Raw genomic sequence first — 14,228 nt, 5'->3', positions numbered from 1 at the left:
TAGGGAAAAAAAGAGAGGGGGCAAACCAAGAAAGAGGACCCCCCCCCTTTTTTAAAGTAGACTCTTAACTATACTGAATGGTTACCAGAGAGGAGGTGGGCGGGGTGGGTTAAACAGGTGATGGGGATTAAGGAGTGCACTTGCAAAGAGCACTGGGTGATGTATGGAAGTGTTGAATCACTACATTGTACACCTGAAACTAATATTAGAGTGTTAGCTAACTGGAATTTAAATAAAAGCTTAAAATTAAGTATTTAATTTAATATAAAAAATGATACATTGGGACTCGAAGCAGAAGTTTTAGGAATGCAAAAAAAGTCACATTGCAAATGGTGGGAGGATTAAGTAGGGTTTCATCACACCTCTGGCACCACTTAGCATGGTCACAACACCTGGCAGGTGACTGACTTGTCTATCTTTCCACACTGGCCCTGAGACATCTAAAGACTTACTCATCTAGGCCTCAGTTTTTTCATCAGGACAATGGTAGGGTTGAAAGTCATCATCTCTTTTCAGGTGTAAAACTATACATTTCTGACAGGTGGAAACTCTGAATTATAAAGCCCCAATAAAAACATATTTACTTTAATAGTGGTAAATGATCATTCTCAGCTCCCATAATACCCTTAAAATATAATCGTTAATTATACCCCATCAAATAGCTGCCTCAAGTTACAGTCAAATCTTAAATTCATTTTTAGGCCCTTTCTGAGTTGAATTCAGGATTTATGGCTTTTAATTCCAAAAAACCCCACAGATGTTTCTAGATGCCAGTGATGAATAGCACCTCACAAAACACATGGCTTTTGCTGAGTCTTGTCTTAAATGTTTACCAAGATGCTGTTATGAGATCAGTCCAATGATTCCTACATCAATAACTGGGATTTGGTGCTTATAGCTCCTAGTAAGAACTATGGAAATTTGAATAACGTTTTTAACGATGTCAATGTCTTCATTTTAGATTACCCCTCACTGACGACAATAATATCTACTAAAGGAGTAATGTTCTCCAAATAAAAAGAACACTGAAAAACTAAGGGAAAAAATGGATACATGGATCAACACAATCTTGCAAATAGACTAGGACTGTAGGATCATGCACAAATATTATGTTCTTCATTTTTACTTCTGCCTATCACCCTTCCTTATTTTTCTCACAAATAAAAAATAACAGGATGGGAGTCCTGGAAGGAATTTTACAGATCACTAAGAGGAATCATGGCAATCATTTATTAAATGCCTTCAAAATGATAGATACTTTAGATATGTTAAAGCTAAGTCTCACATCAGGTTTCAAGTGCTGGTAGCCTCCTTTACAAATTGAAAGCATCAATCAAGTTTATGAAGGTTAAGTGATTTATCCAAGGAGTTGTGGTTCATATGAGGTAGAACCACTGTTCCACTATAAATGACAGACTCCAAATGCTTGATGTAGCCCTGATTCCTCATTTTGATTTTGACAATGTGACCTACAGAGGTGAAGTGACTTGGAGGAAGTCATGTGGTTATATATTAGCAGAGCTGGTACCAGATCATCTGACATCTGGCCCTGTGGTCTTCTTCCTTCACCACATTGGACTTTCTGCCCAAGCAAGATCCACCTAAGATCCACATTTGTCATCACTGCAGATAGTCTGACACCAAGACAGTGACTAGGCCAACTAAGGTGACTTTGTCTTAGGCATTCTAGAATAATGTGAAACACAGCTGGAACAAGATTGAAAGACTGTATATTTGCATTTGGTTTTCAAAAACATTTCCATCTGCTCTCACATAGACTGTATGTAACGTCACTCTCTCTGTCTTTGTCTCTGTCTCTCTCTGTCTCTTTCTCTGTCTCTCTCTCTCTCGCTCTCTCTCTCACACACACACACACACACACACACACACAACACACATTGAACTTGGTAACACAGTTGCAAACATATCATCCTCAGAAGCATAACTGAAGGACCAATGTTCATTCTGCTGATGTGAAGAATCAAAACCTGGATGCAGAGGTGTGTGTAGAAGATAATCATCACCGTATTGTTTATACTAGTTTTAAGCTTTTATATTATTTACTCCACAGATTCTTACAGATAAAGCACATCCATCAAAAAACTTGAAATGAAAACATAAATCTTAAGATTCAACTCCTGTGAAGGTCTAGCCACTTAACACTCTTTTCTTTCCTTTAATGCTTTCCCTCCCTACTACTTACCTTATATAGCATCTATTATTCAAACATGCCTGTCCTCATCTTGGATCTAATTATGGCCTTTTATTTTAAAAAGATTTTATATATCAGTTCAAGAAAGATTAAAAAATTAGAAAAACAAAGGTAGAATTAAGAAATTCCAGAAGTAATACAACTGGTCAATAATCATATGAAGAGAGATTCAATCTCATTAGCATTCAGGAGAAAATAGAACGAGATCTCACTGAGCGATTGGTGGAAATTAACAAGACTGGTAATAAAATGTTTTAAAATAAATGTCTTTCATATTCTTTGGTAGAAATGCAAATTTCTCTATCTTTGGAGAGTGTTTTGTCAGTATATATTAAAAATTTAATTTCATTCACAACCTGCTCATAACCTCCAACTTAGAAAGTCAGTCTTAGAATGGGCAGAAGATATGAACAAACACTTCTCCAAAGAGGATATCCAGATGGCCAACAGACACATGAAATGATGCTCAACAGATACCACCTCACGCCAGTCAGAGTGGCTAAAATGACCACATCAGAGAACTCTAGATGCTGGCGAGGATGTGGAGAAACGGGCACCTTCCTACACTGTTGGTGGGAATGTAAACTGGTACAGCCCCTCTGGAAAACAGTGTGGAGGTTCCTCAGGAAATTAACAATAGAACTCCCCTAGGACCCAGCAATAGTACTGCTAGGAATTTACCCAAGGGATACAGAAATGCTGATGCATAGGAGCACATGTACCCCAATGTTCATAGCAGCACTCTCCACAATAGCCAAAACATGGAAAGAGCCTAAGTGTCCATCAACGGATGAATGGATCAAGAAGATGTGGCTTATCTATACCATGGAATACTACATGGCAATGAGAAACAATGAAATCTGGCCATGTGTAGCAACATGGATGGACCTTGAGGGTGTTATTCTTAGCGAAGTAAGTAAGTCATTNAGAAACAGGCACCCTCCTACACTGTTGGTGGGAATGTAAACTGGTGCAGCCCCTATGAAAAACAATGTGGAGGTTCCTTAAAAAGTTAACAACAGAACTCCCCTATGACCCAGCAATAACACTCCTAGGAATTTACCCAAAGGATACAGGAGTGCTGATGCATAGGGGCACATGTACCCTGATGTCCATAGCAGCACTCTCAACAATAGCCAAAACATGGAAAGAGCCTAAGTGTCCATCAACTGATGAATGGATCAAGAAGACATGGTTTATCTATACAATGGAATACTACAAAGCAATGAGAAAGAATGAAATCTGGCCATTTGTAGCAAAGTGGATGGAACTCGAGGGTGTTATGCTGAGTGAAATAAGTCAGGCAGAGAAGGACAGATACCATATGTTTGCACGTATAGGAGGATCAGGAGGAACTTAATGGAGGACCATGGGGGAGAAGAAGGGGAAAAATAGTGGGGAAGAGGGAGGGAGGTAAACCATGAGAGACCTTGAATGCTGAGAACAAACTGAGGGCTGATAAGGGTGAGGGAGAGGGGAAGGAGGGTGATGGGCATGGAGGAGGGCACTTGGGATGAGCACTGGGTGCTATATGGAAACCAACTTGACAATAAACTATTAAAAAAGAAAAAGAAGACAGTCTTGAGGATCAACCCAGGATAAAATACAAATCTAAGAGTGGTGATTTTGCTCTTCTTGAAAGTTTTTCCTCCTTTAGCCTCAAAGACAAAACTCTCTCATGGTTTTCCTACTACCTCACTGGCCAGTCTGACCAATCTCACTTGTTGGCTGTTACTCATCTTCTGTGCCTCCAGAAGCTGCAGTATCCCAGAGCTTGATGTTTTCACACACATGTCCAAGATCTACACTTAGATCAGTCTGGCTCAAGTCCTTTCAATGGCTTCTCATCCCTCCCTTTTCCCCCTCCTGATTCAGCAGGTCCCTCGTGGGTACCAGGCATCTGTACATTTTTCCCAATAGTGGTAAAATATACATGCTTGTTCTTAAGTGTACAGTACAGCGGCACTAAATACATTCACACTGCTGTGCAACCACCGCCACCGTCCGTCTCTAGAACCAGATCATCTTTCTAAACCGAAACTCCATGCCCATCAAACAATAACCCTAGATTCATGTTCACTGAGTCCCTGGCAACCATCCTTCTACTTTCCATGTCAATGAACAAGGCATCTACGTACCTCATATAAATAGATTGTATAATATTTGTCCTTTTACGTCTGATTTAATTCGTTTAGTGTAATATTTTCAAGGTTCATCTACAATGCATTTCTCAGAATTTCATTCTTTTTTTAAGAAATATTATTCCCTTCAACTATACACCACATTTTCTTTATCATCACCATGGGTTTGGGTTGTTTGGCTATGGTGAATAATGGTGCTATGATCACTGGTGTACAAATAACTGTTCAAATCCTTGCTTTCAGTTCTTTTGAGTGTATCTCCAGAAGCCATCTATTTTTTTGCATCAAATCCAAAGACCTTATGTAATATACTTCTTCCCCAAAAAAGCATACACACCAGCTCTCTGACTGCTTCTCTTACTATGTTCTCCCTTTCTTACTTTGCTTTGCCCACATAGATTTCTTTCATCTTCTTCCCAAACTACCAAGCATACCATTGCATCAGAGCCCTAGCCTATGGAGTTGGATCCTTTTTCCCCCAAGATTTCTGCCTTTTCTGCTCATTCACTTCACAAGGCTATGCTAAAATACTTTTTTGGGGGTTGAATTCCCAATTACACAATAATCAGCGTGTCCTCTATGGTTTACTCTCCCATTGCTTTATTCCACTTCCTTTTTTTCTTTGTCCTAATCAGAATCAGACATCCTATTTATTTATTAGTTTGCTGTCTATCTTTCCTACTTAGGATGTAAATTGTATGAGATCAAAAACTTGTTTTTATTTTGCTCTCCAATGTAGTTCCAGGTCCTAGAATAGTTTGTGATTCATAGCAGGCAGTGAGTGATTATTTGATGAGTGACAGAAAGACAGAGTGAATAAATGAATATCTGCATACAAAGACATGTATGATATTCATTGCAGTGTTCTTTGTAATAAAAAAAAATCCATCACTAAGGGATGGTTAAATAAAGTACTAAGTATTCTATACTACAAAATACTCTATAGCAGTAAAAATAATGAGGTAACTCTATTATGTACTATTATTAAAAATGTTCAAGATGTAGTGATAAGTTTAAAATAAGCAATTCATAGAACAATGCAAATAGTATGGTAGAACTTATAGAACACTCGTGAGTTACCTCTGGTTACACAGATTGGGTGAGGAAAATAGTAAGGGAGGATTTGGTTTATCTGAATGATTTGACACTTTTCCAAAGAAGGCATATGGATCCCCAAGAGACATATGAAAAAATGCTTAACATCACTAATCATTGGGAAAATGCAAATCAAAATCACAATGAGACATCACCTCACATCTGTCAAAATGGCTAGTATTAAAAAAGAAGTACTAAGTGTCCATGAGGATGTGGAGGATAAAGAATTCTCATGCACTGTTGGTGGCAATGCAACCACTGTGGAAAACAGTAGGAGACGTGCCTCAAAATATTAAAAATGGAAATACCATATGATCCAGTAATTCCACTACTGGGTAATTTACCCAAATAAAGTTAAAACACTAACGTGAAAAGATATATGCACCTGTATGTTTATTGCAGCATTATTTGCAAGGCAAATTATAGAAGCAACTTAAGTATTTTCTGATACATGAATAGAATGACCATATATATATATGCATACAAACACATACACACACACACACACACAGAGAAATAAGTGAGAAATATATATATGCATATATATCATGAGAAATAAATCTTGTCATTTGCAACAACATGGATTGACCTAGAGGGTATTATGCTAAGTGAATTAAATCAGAGAAAGACACATACCATATGATTTCACTTCTATGTAGAATCTAAAAAACAGAACAAGTAGGGTGCCCGGGGAGCTCAGTCGGTGAAGTGTCCAACTTTGGCTCAGGTCATGATCTCGTGGTTCACGAGTTCGAGCCCTGCATCAGGCTCTGTGCTGACAGCTCAGAGCCTGGAGTCCGCTTCGGATTCTGGGTCTCCCCCTCTCTCTTTTTCCCCCACTCCCCACTCATACTCTGTCTCTGTCTCTCTCAAAAATAAATAAACATTAAAAAAATTTAAAAACACGGGGCACCTGGGTGGCTCAGTTGGTTGAGTATCCGACTTCGGCTCAGGTCATGATCTCACTCATGGGTTCGAGCCCCGCATCAGGCTCTCTGCTGACAGCACAGAGCCTGCTTCCTGCTTCAGATTCTATGTCTCCCCCTCTCTCTCTGTCCCATCCCTGCTTATGCATGCTCTGTCTCGCTCTCAAAATAAATAAACATTAAAATTAAAAAAAGCAAAACAAACATACAGAAATAGGCTCATAAATAGAACAAACTGAGGGTAGCCAAAGGGAAGGGGTGGTGGTGGTATAGGTGAAACAGGTGAAAAGGTTTGCAAGGTACAAGCTACCAGTTATAAAGATAGAAATTACAGCACAGGGAAGCTAGGCAATAGTTTATAATAACTTTTTATGGTGACCAATTATGACTACATGTATTGTGGTGAGTGGTTTGTAATGTATAACTGCTGAATCACTATGCTATACACCTGAAACTAATATAACACCGTATGTCAACTATCCTACAATTAAAAGGAAAAAAGAAAACATCTGTAGCAAAAATGCATATGTGTATTACTTGTATAATTTGGAAAAATTAAGATCTATCTATCAATAGATAAATGAAACTTTACATGTAGGATAGATGAAGAAGGCCTGAAATAAAACTTAGAATTTGGGATTTTTGACATTTTGCCTAGTGTGCAAAAAGTTTGGTGATGGTCCATTTGGAATATTGAAGGTGGAAATAAGAGAGATCAGAGCTAACAGAACGAAGGATGGGAAGTGCAGTAGCAACTGTCTGCTGATGTGGCCCTCTATCTGCTTTCCTTCATCACCCCACAGGCATACCTCACCTGCCAGAAACCTATATTTCCAGGTGAAAAAATTCTACATTAAAATACAGATATGAGCATTTGTGTGTTAAAATATACCATAGATATATACGCATACTCTCAGATACCAACATCTGAAAATACGTGTACTAAATTATTAATATGCTTTTTCTGTGCTTTTAAGTTTGAGAAATTTTCCCCCTTCTTTCCACTCATCTGCATATTTCCTGGTTTATTCTGTAACAAGCATTTATTATTTTTGTCAAGTAGTTTTTTTTAATGAAAACAAATGCCCAAGTAATAACAAATGGAATTTTACCTTGTTATGTAACACACAGAGTAAGTCTGCAAACCAACGGAAGGAATCGATGTCTCTGCACACCCAAATAAAATACAGTCTTCTGAGCTTGTACGGTTCCCAGTCATCCCTTTAAAATTAAAAGAATGGGGCAGGGATTAGGATGGCAAAAAAAGAAAAAAACGTAAAAAAGAAAGAAAATTAAGAATCCCTGTATCTTTGAAAATTTGCTTTTCATTAGTAACCAAGTAGCCCACAGAAAAACCAGTCATTTACATTTTATCATCTGTCATAGACTTACTACAGCTCTCAAATGAATTTAAATGCAACATACCGACTCAGAGGAATGGTACACTCCATGAATTTAAGTGTTTATATGTGTGAATATTATATGCAGATCACCCATTTCTAGTTGAAGGCAATAAACTAAACTCCTGGACCAGAATAATATGAGCCCTGCATCCCAGAAAAAATGTTCTCTATTTTCTGTGAATTCTATCACTCAGCAGGACTCCACTGCTCATCAGTCGTGCCCTGACCTCCAGGCAAAATGAGCCAAAACCATTCCAGAAAATTGGTTGTTTATCCCCTTCTTAATAATCGTTAAAGAAAGAGATGTAACAGCCACCTACTATGTAATGCATTCCAGTAACTCATAACTCCATGTCTGGATTCCTATTTATAATTATGAAGTCAGCTTGAGGTTAAGAAAATATTTTCTCCTTTTCTTAACTTTAAGTGCCCAAATAACTTGCAGTATGTTTTCAGAAGCAAATGATTTCTGGCTTGGAATATGGTTATTTTTCTAAGAACGTCCGAAAAGTCTCAAATTTGTAACAAGTATTTAAAATTGAATATCATTCAAACAGATCATTTCAACTTTATTATTCCTTCTTTTAGTACTCTATAAAAGACTTCTAATGCAAATGGCATCTTCTTGAAAAGTGAATGGAATACATTTGAGAATAATTTTTTATTGTTATTATGTTTGTGTCTTCATGAAAATTAATATTAATTTTTGCTTATAGCCTTAGAACTAAAATAACTGAAAAAGTGTTATCTAGGTAAGAAGTCTTATATTTGAAATTTTTATTCTTTTTTTTAATGTTTTATTTATTTCTAGGAGAGAGAGAAATAAACGCTCCCAGCGTGAGCAGGGGAGGGTCAGAGAGAGAGGGAGTCACAGACTCTGAAATAGGCTCCAGGCTCTGAGCTGGCAGTCAGCACAGAGCCCGACGCGGGGCTCAAACCCACAAACCGCGAGATCATGACCCAAGCGAAAGTCGGACGCTTAACCAACTAAGCCACCCAGGCGCCCCTGAAATTTTTATTCTTTAGTCTGTTATAAATTTGCTGAGGAATAGGCCAAGGCATCGTGTGCTCATTTGTTAACTCCTGAGAAAACCTTTTGCTCCCCACCCTTATACAATAATCCTGGCCCTTTATTTCTATATCTCATTGTTCTCTCTTCTTTTTACCATAATTCTAATATTTTCTAAAATGATTATTTATGAATTTCTCACTGGTTTATTTTTTACCTGCTGCATCTGAATGGAAGCTTTTTAAGGGCAAGGACTCTGTTTCAATCATTACTTTATTACCAGTCCCTATGAGATGGATTGGCATGGAGGTACCCTAAAATATTTGTTGACAGAATGGATGAAGAGTGCCACTTAGCACTTATGAGGAAGTAGAGAAATGAAGGTTGGTGGAATGATTTTAAAAAGACAGAGGAACGGAGCACCTGGGTGGCTCTGTCAGTTAAGCTTCTGACTCATTGTCTGGGCTCAGGTCATGATCTCACAGATCGTGAGATGGAGCCCCACATCATGCTCTACGTGCTGATAGTGCACAGCCTGTCTCGGATTCTCTCTCTCCCTCTCTGACACTCCCCTGTTCACTCGCTCTCTCTCAAAATAAATAAACATATTAAAAAATAATTTTAAAAAATGACAGATGAATGCCTAATTGTGATACTTTATAAGACAGTGTGCTGAAAGCCACAGACCACAGAGTGAGAAACAATGAATTATTTCCTTCATCAATCAGTAAATGGAGTCCCATGAACAAGTACAGTAGTGCCTCCTTATCTGTGGTTTCACTTTCTGCGGTTTCCGTTACTCACGGTCACCCATGGCAAGGAAGTAGATAATCACTGCTCCATCTGATATATTGGCGGAGGTCAACAGCACATAATGCTTACATCATTCACCTTGCTTCATCTCACCACCTAGGCACTTTATTGTCTCACCTCATCACAAGAAGAATGGTGACTACATCACAATAAAGTATTTTGAGAGAGAGACAACACACTCATAAAACTTTCATCACAGTATATTATAATTTTCCTATTTTTATTATTAGTTATTATTGTTGATCCCTTATTGTGCATAAATGGTAAGTTAAACTTTATCATGGGTATGTATGTATGTATAGAAAAAAGCATAGTATATGTAGGGTTTAGTACTATCATAATAATACCAATTCAGGCATTCACTGGGGATCTTGGAATGTATTCTGTGTGCACAAGAAAGAGGACCACTATAGACAAATTCTATGAGGGATTACCTCATACTAAAAGGGAGATGTTTGAAATATTGATAGTTCTCTATTTGAACTAATAAAATGGATCAAAATGACATACAGCAGGGTGTTGAGTATTGATGCAAACGGAGTTACTCCAATGCCTCCAGCCACACAGAGGCTAACCTCATAGTTCAAGGATTCCTCAAATGGACTTCCAAATGGACCATCAATGTACAGCCTGTGGAGAAGGCAGACAAAGGTGGGAAAAATGAAAAGAAGTTAAGTTAATCCCCTGTAGTATGTAGCAAACATTCTGAATCCAATTTCTAGGCTGTGTATGGCTCAGGCCTTATTTCATCATTTCTCATTACTGATAAACCTAAAGGAGCATGAAATGTTGTGTACAAACTCTCAATATTAAAACAAGTATATCTGTTTCTAAGCCTTTCATTTTTGAGGCAAACATTAATTAAAAGTATAGAGAAGTGTTTATAGGATCATAACAGATAGCTAAGGACAAGTTAAAGCTCTGATCATATTAGTATATTTGATTAAGTCAAAATTATCAATTGCTTTACCAGTCTAAATTCAGTAAATAATGTTCTCTTCAACGGCAAAGTCAGTAGTAGAAATATTTACTGAAACATTTACTACGTGAACAGGAAAGTAATAGAAGAAAATAAAAGAAACTGTTTCTCCTCTTGCCCTATTGAGGTTTATTAGTATAGAAATAACTTGAAAACAATCTCAAAGGAATCTCCACATACTTGGGATTGTATATCCAAGCAAGTAAGTGTGTGTGTGTGCGCGTGCACGCGCGTGTGAAATCCTTAACTTCAATAAAACTTGCTAATTGTTCAGTTAATATTTTTCTTCCATTATTTCTTAATAACAAAACATTAATTTATTAACAGAAGCAAATTGGCCAGCTGAAACACTACACTTCCTAAAATCCACTGCATTTATTTTGACTGTGTGACTATGAACTTGTTAATGTAATGTAAATGGAAGTACAATTGGAAAAATTGGAAGGTTCCATGAAGGAAGCAGTCTCAGTTGAAAGTTACATCTCTTTATTCCTCTCTTTTCTTTTTTTCTTTCTTAGTATCTAAAATGGTGACTTGATACTTGTCTTTGATAGCTGTAGAATTAATATAGTGTCTATATACTACCTTGTTCTAGGCATTTTAAGGTTAAAGATATGTTAAAGGCACTCCCATTTTAATGCTCTTTTTTCTATTATAGAAAAAAACTTTGCTAAAATAACTGTCCTCCAAAGTATATTTATGTTATCAGCCTTATGGTATAGATACCTTTTATTGTAAGGAACGGCTGTAACAGTAGATCACTTAATATTAAGCATCTGTGGACTTACTGGTTAAATGTTAAATGAATTAATGAATGGACAGTCTTTGGACCTCTGAGCTCTATGAGATGTAGTCTAAGTTGTGTACCACTAGCCATTGTCAAGACTTGGTTTCCTTTCCTCCTGGGTACTTATATACTATACTTCTTGGAATTTTTGTGGTTATATTGAGGCATATGTCTAATTCTGACTGCTGGGCTATGAGTAGAGGCAACACTTCCTACTTCCAGAATAAGCCAGAGAAAAGTGCTGTCCCTTCCATGAGAACTAAAAGCCATGAGTTGAACCAGAAGACAAGAGCCAAGTGAAGCCTTGACTTATCACTTGAAGCAGTTGTTCTGGACCCACTGACCCACAAAAGTCACTTCATGAGTGAGAAATAAGTCTGTATTGTGTCCTATCACATTTTCAGAATATTTCAAGGTTGACTAGTTACTATAGCAGAGCTTAGATCATCATGACCACCACATATACAGTTTGTATTTAAACCCTCAAAGGAATTTGCAAGAGTACAGCTTTAAAAAATATTGTATCTAATAAAAAAAGCTACTTATTGTACCTCAAGGACCAATAACCAAAATTTGAATGTTTAAGGTAGTGTTCTAAACAGAAGAAATTCAGAAAATATTGATAGATCATATGCACACAATATACCTAATTCTTATTACATCCATCTTACTCATACTTTACAAGTTATTCACTCAACAAACATGCACTGTGTGCCAACTGTCCTGTGATACCATTTTGGACTCAAAGATAAAATTGACACCATGACAACAAAAATGACTTTACTAGAGGGGTACCTGGGTGGCTCAGTCCACGGAGCATCCAACTTTGGCTCCGTTCATGATCTTAGGGCTGTGGGTTCGAGCCCTGCATTGGGCTCTGTGCTGACAGCTCAGAGCCGGGAGCCTGCTTCAGTTTCTGTGTCTCCCTCTCTCTCTGGCCCTTCTCCACTCATGCTCTGTCTTTCTCAAAAAATAAATAAACATGTTTTTATATTTTTTATAAAATGGCATTACTGGAGTTTTTGCATCTTCATATGAAAATAACATTAAATGGACTGGAGGATGAAAGAATTACTACAATGCTTTGATCTTTTTATTTTTTTATTTAAAAAAATTTTTTTTAACATTTATTTACTTTTGAGAGACAGAGAGACAGAGCATAAGTGGGGGAGGGGCAGAGAGAGAGGGAGACACAGAATCTGAAGCAAGCTCCAGGCTCTGAGCTGTCAGCACAGAGCCTGATGTGGGGCTTGAACTCACAAACCATGAGATCGTGACCTGAGCTGAAGTTGGATGCTTAACCAACTGAGCCACCCAGGCACCCCTGCTTTGATCTTTTTAAAGATAAGACCTTCTAGGGGTGCCTGGGTTTCTCAGTCAGTTAAGCATCTAACTTTGGCTCGGGTCATGATCTCAAGGTTTGTGAGTTCAAGCCCCACGTTGGGCTCTGTCCTTACAGCTTAGAGCCTGGAGCCTGCTTCAGATTCTGTCTCTCCCTCTCTCTGCCCCTCCACTACTCACATTCTGGCTCTCTCTGAATAAACGTTAAAGTGAATAAATGTTAAAGTGGATAAATACTAAAAATGAAAAAAACATTACAGATTTTTTTCAAAAAAAATTTTAAATTTAAGATCTTTAAAAACATCAGTACATGTGCCCCTATGCATCAGCACTCGTGTACCCCTTGGGTAAATTCTTAGGTGCAATTGCTGGGTCATANGAGGGGGAGGGGAAGATGGGCATGGAGGAGGGCACTTCTTGGGATGAGCACTGGGAATTATATGGAAACCAACTTGACAATAAACTATTTAAAAATTCAGTGATAAAACTGGCAGATGGTTTCAATATGTATTTGAAAAGCAGAATTTAGAACAGGATTCTTTATACTTGTCTAAATGTATTTAGCTCCTCAAGTGCAATGCTTTTATAAAGATATTTTCGCTAAACAGAAAAAGAACAACCTGCAAACAAAGCTACTAGAAGATATCTGAAAATTAAAGATCAATACATTGTTGATATAATTCTCAAAATATCAGTGGCTCAAAAACAACATATGTGAATTCATTCCACCACTTCTCACTAAGTAAGCAAATCTAGAATATAAACACTAAATAAGAAAATCAGGCTCAAAAATAAATGCTTCCAACTGCAAAAACAGATCATTGCAAATCTCTACATCTACTTTAGAATCCACTACACCTATTCATTAATTCATTGAACAAATGCTCTTATGCAACTGCAGTGTGACAGACAGTGTTTAAAGTGTCAGGGAAACACAGATGAACAAAGTAGAAAAACTCCCTGGCCCCTTGGTTCTTCGATTCTAGTGGGAAAGGAGCTAGCCCATAAATAAAGACACAAAAAGATATATAATATCACAGAGCATTAAGTGCATTTAAAAACAGGTAAAACATAATAATTACTGAAGCTAGGTGACTGTTACATAAAAATTCATTATACTGTTCTGTTTACTTTTATATATGCTTGAAATTTTGCACAGGGAGTTTATTGTTTTATCTTATTTTATTTTATTTTTGCATAGGCAGTTTAAAGGGATAGTCAGAGAAGGACTCTGTGCATATGGCAGTTGAACAGAGACCTAAATGAAATGAAAGCGCAAGATGCAAAAACATCTGGAAGAAGAATAATAGAGCAGGAATAACAGAAAGTATAAAAGATATGTATATATCTTTTGGCTGAAAGATATATTCACACCAGCTCAACCCTTCTAAGGAATTTTCAGCTCAGTTTCTTCATTTAATCTCCTGCTAATTTTACTTATGAATTTTTCTTTGTCAGGACTGATACTTTGGACCAATCCCTGTCCTTTGTTCGTTCACAAAATTTTTAGCTCCTATCCTTT

At 37.3% G+C, this 14,228-nt stretch overlaps 1 protein-coding gene across 5 annotated transcripts in view; it reads right to left on the bottom strand.

Annotated features, from left to right (window-relative positions):
* NOX4 (NADPH oxidase 4) overlaps window positions 1-14,228 on the bottom strand; it is a 304,523-nt gene that overhangs the window by 15,757 nt on the left and 274,538 nt on the right. For all 5 annotated transcript variants that reach the window (XM_077763044.1, XM_077763042.1, XM_077763043.1 and 2 more), the window contains 2 exons: window positions 10,110-10,229; window positions 7,487-7,595 (listed from right to left, as the gene is read on the bottom strand). In XM_077763044.1, the coding sequence (XP_077619170.1) occupies window positions 7,487-7,595; window positions 10,110-10,229 (229 nt within the window). The remainder of the gene's footprint in view (window positions 1-7,486; window positions 7,596-10,109; window positions 10,230-14,228) is intronic.

The sequence above is a fragment of the Crocuta crocuta genome, unplaced genomic scaffold (genome assembly GCF_008692635.1).
Source record: "Crocuta crocuta isolate KB4526 unplaced genomic scaffold, BGI_CrCroc_1.0 scaffold614, whole genome shotgun sequence".
Classification (NCBI taxonomy): domain Eukaryota; kingdom Metazoa; phylum Chordata; class Mammalia; order Carnivora; family Hyaenidae; genus Crocuta; species Crocuta crocuta.
Note: the sequence above shows the minus strand (reverse complement) of the source record. Positions and strands in the feature narration are given on the sequence as shown.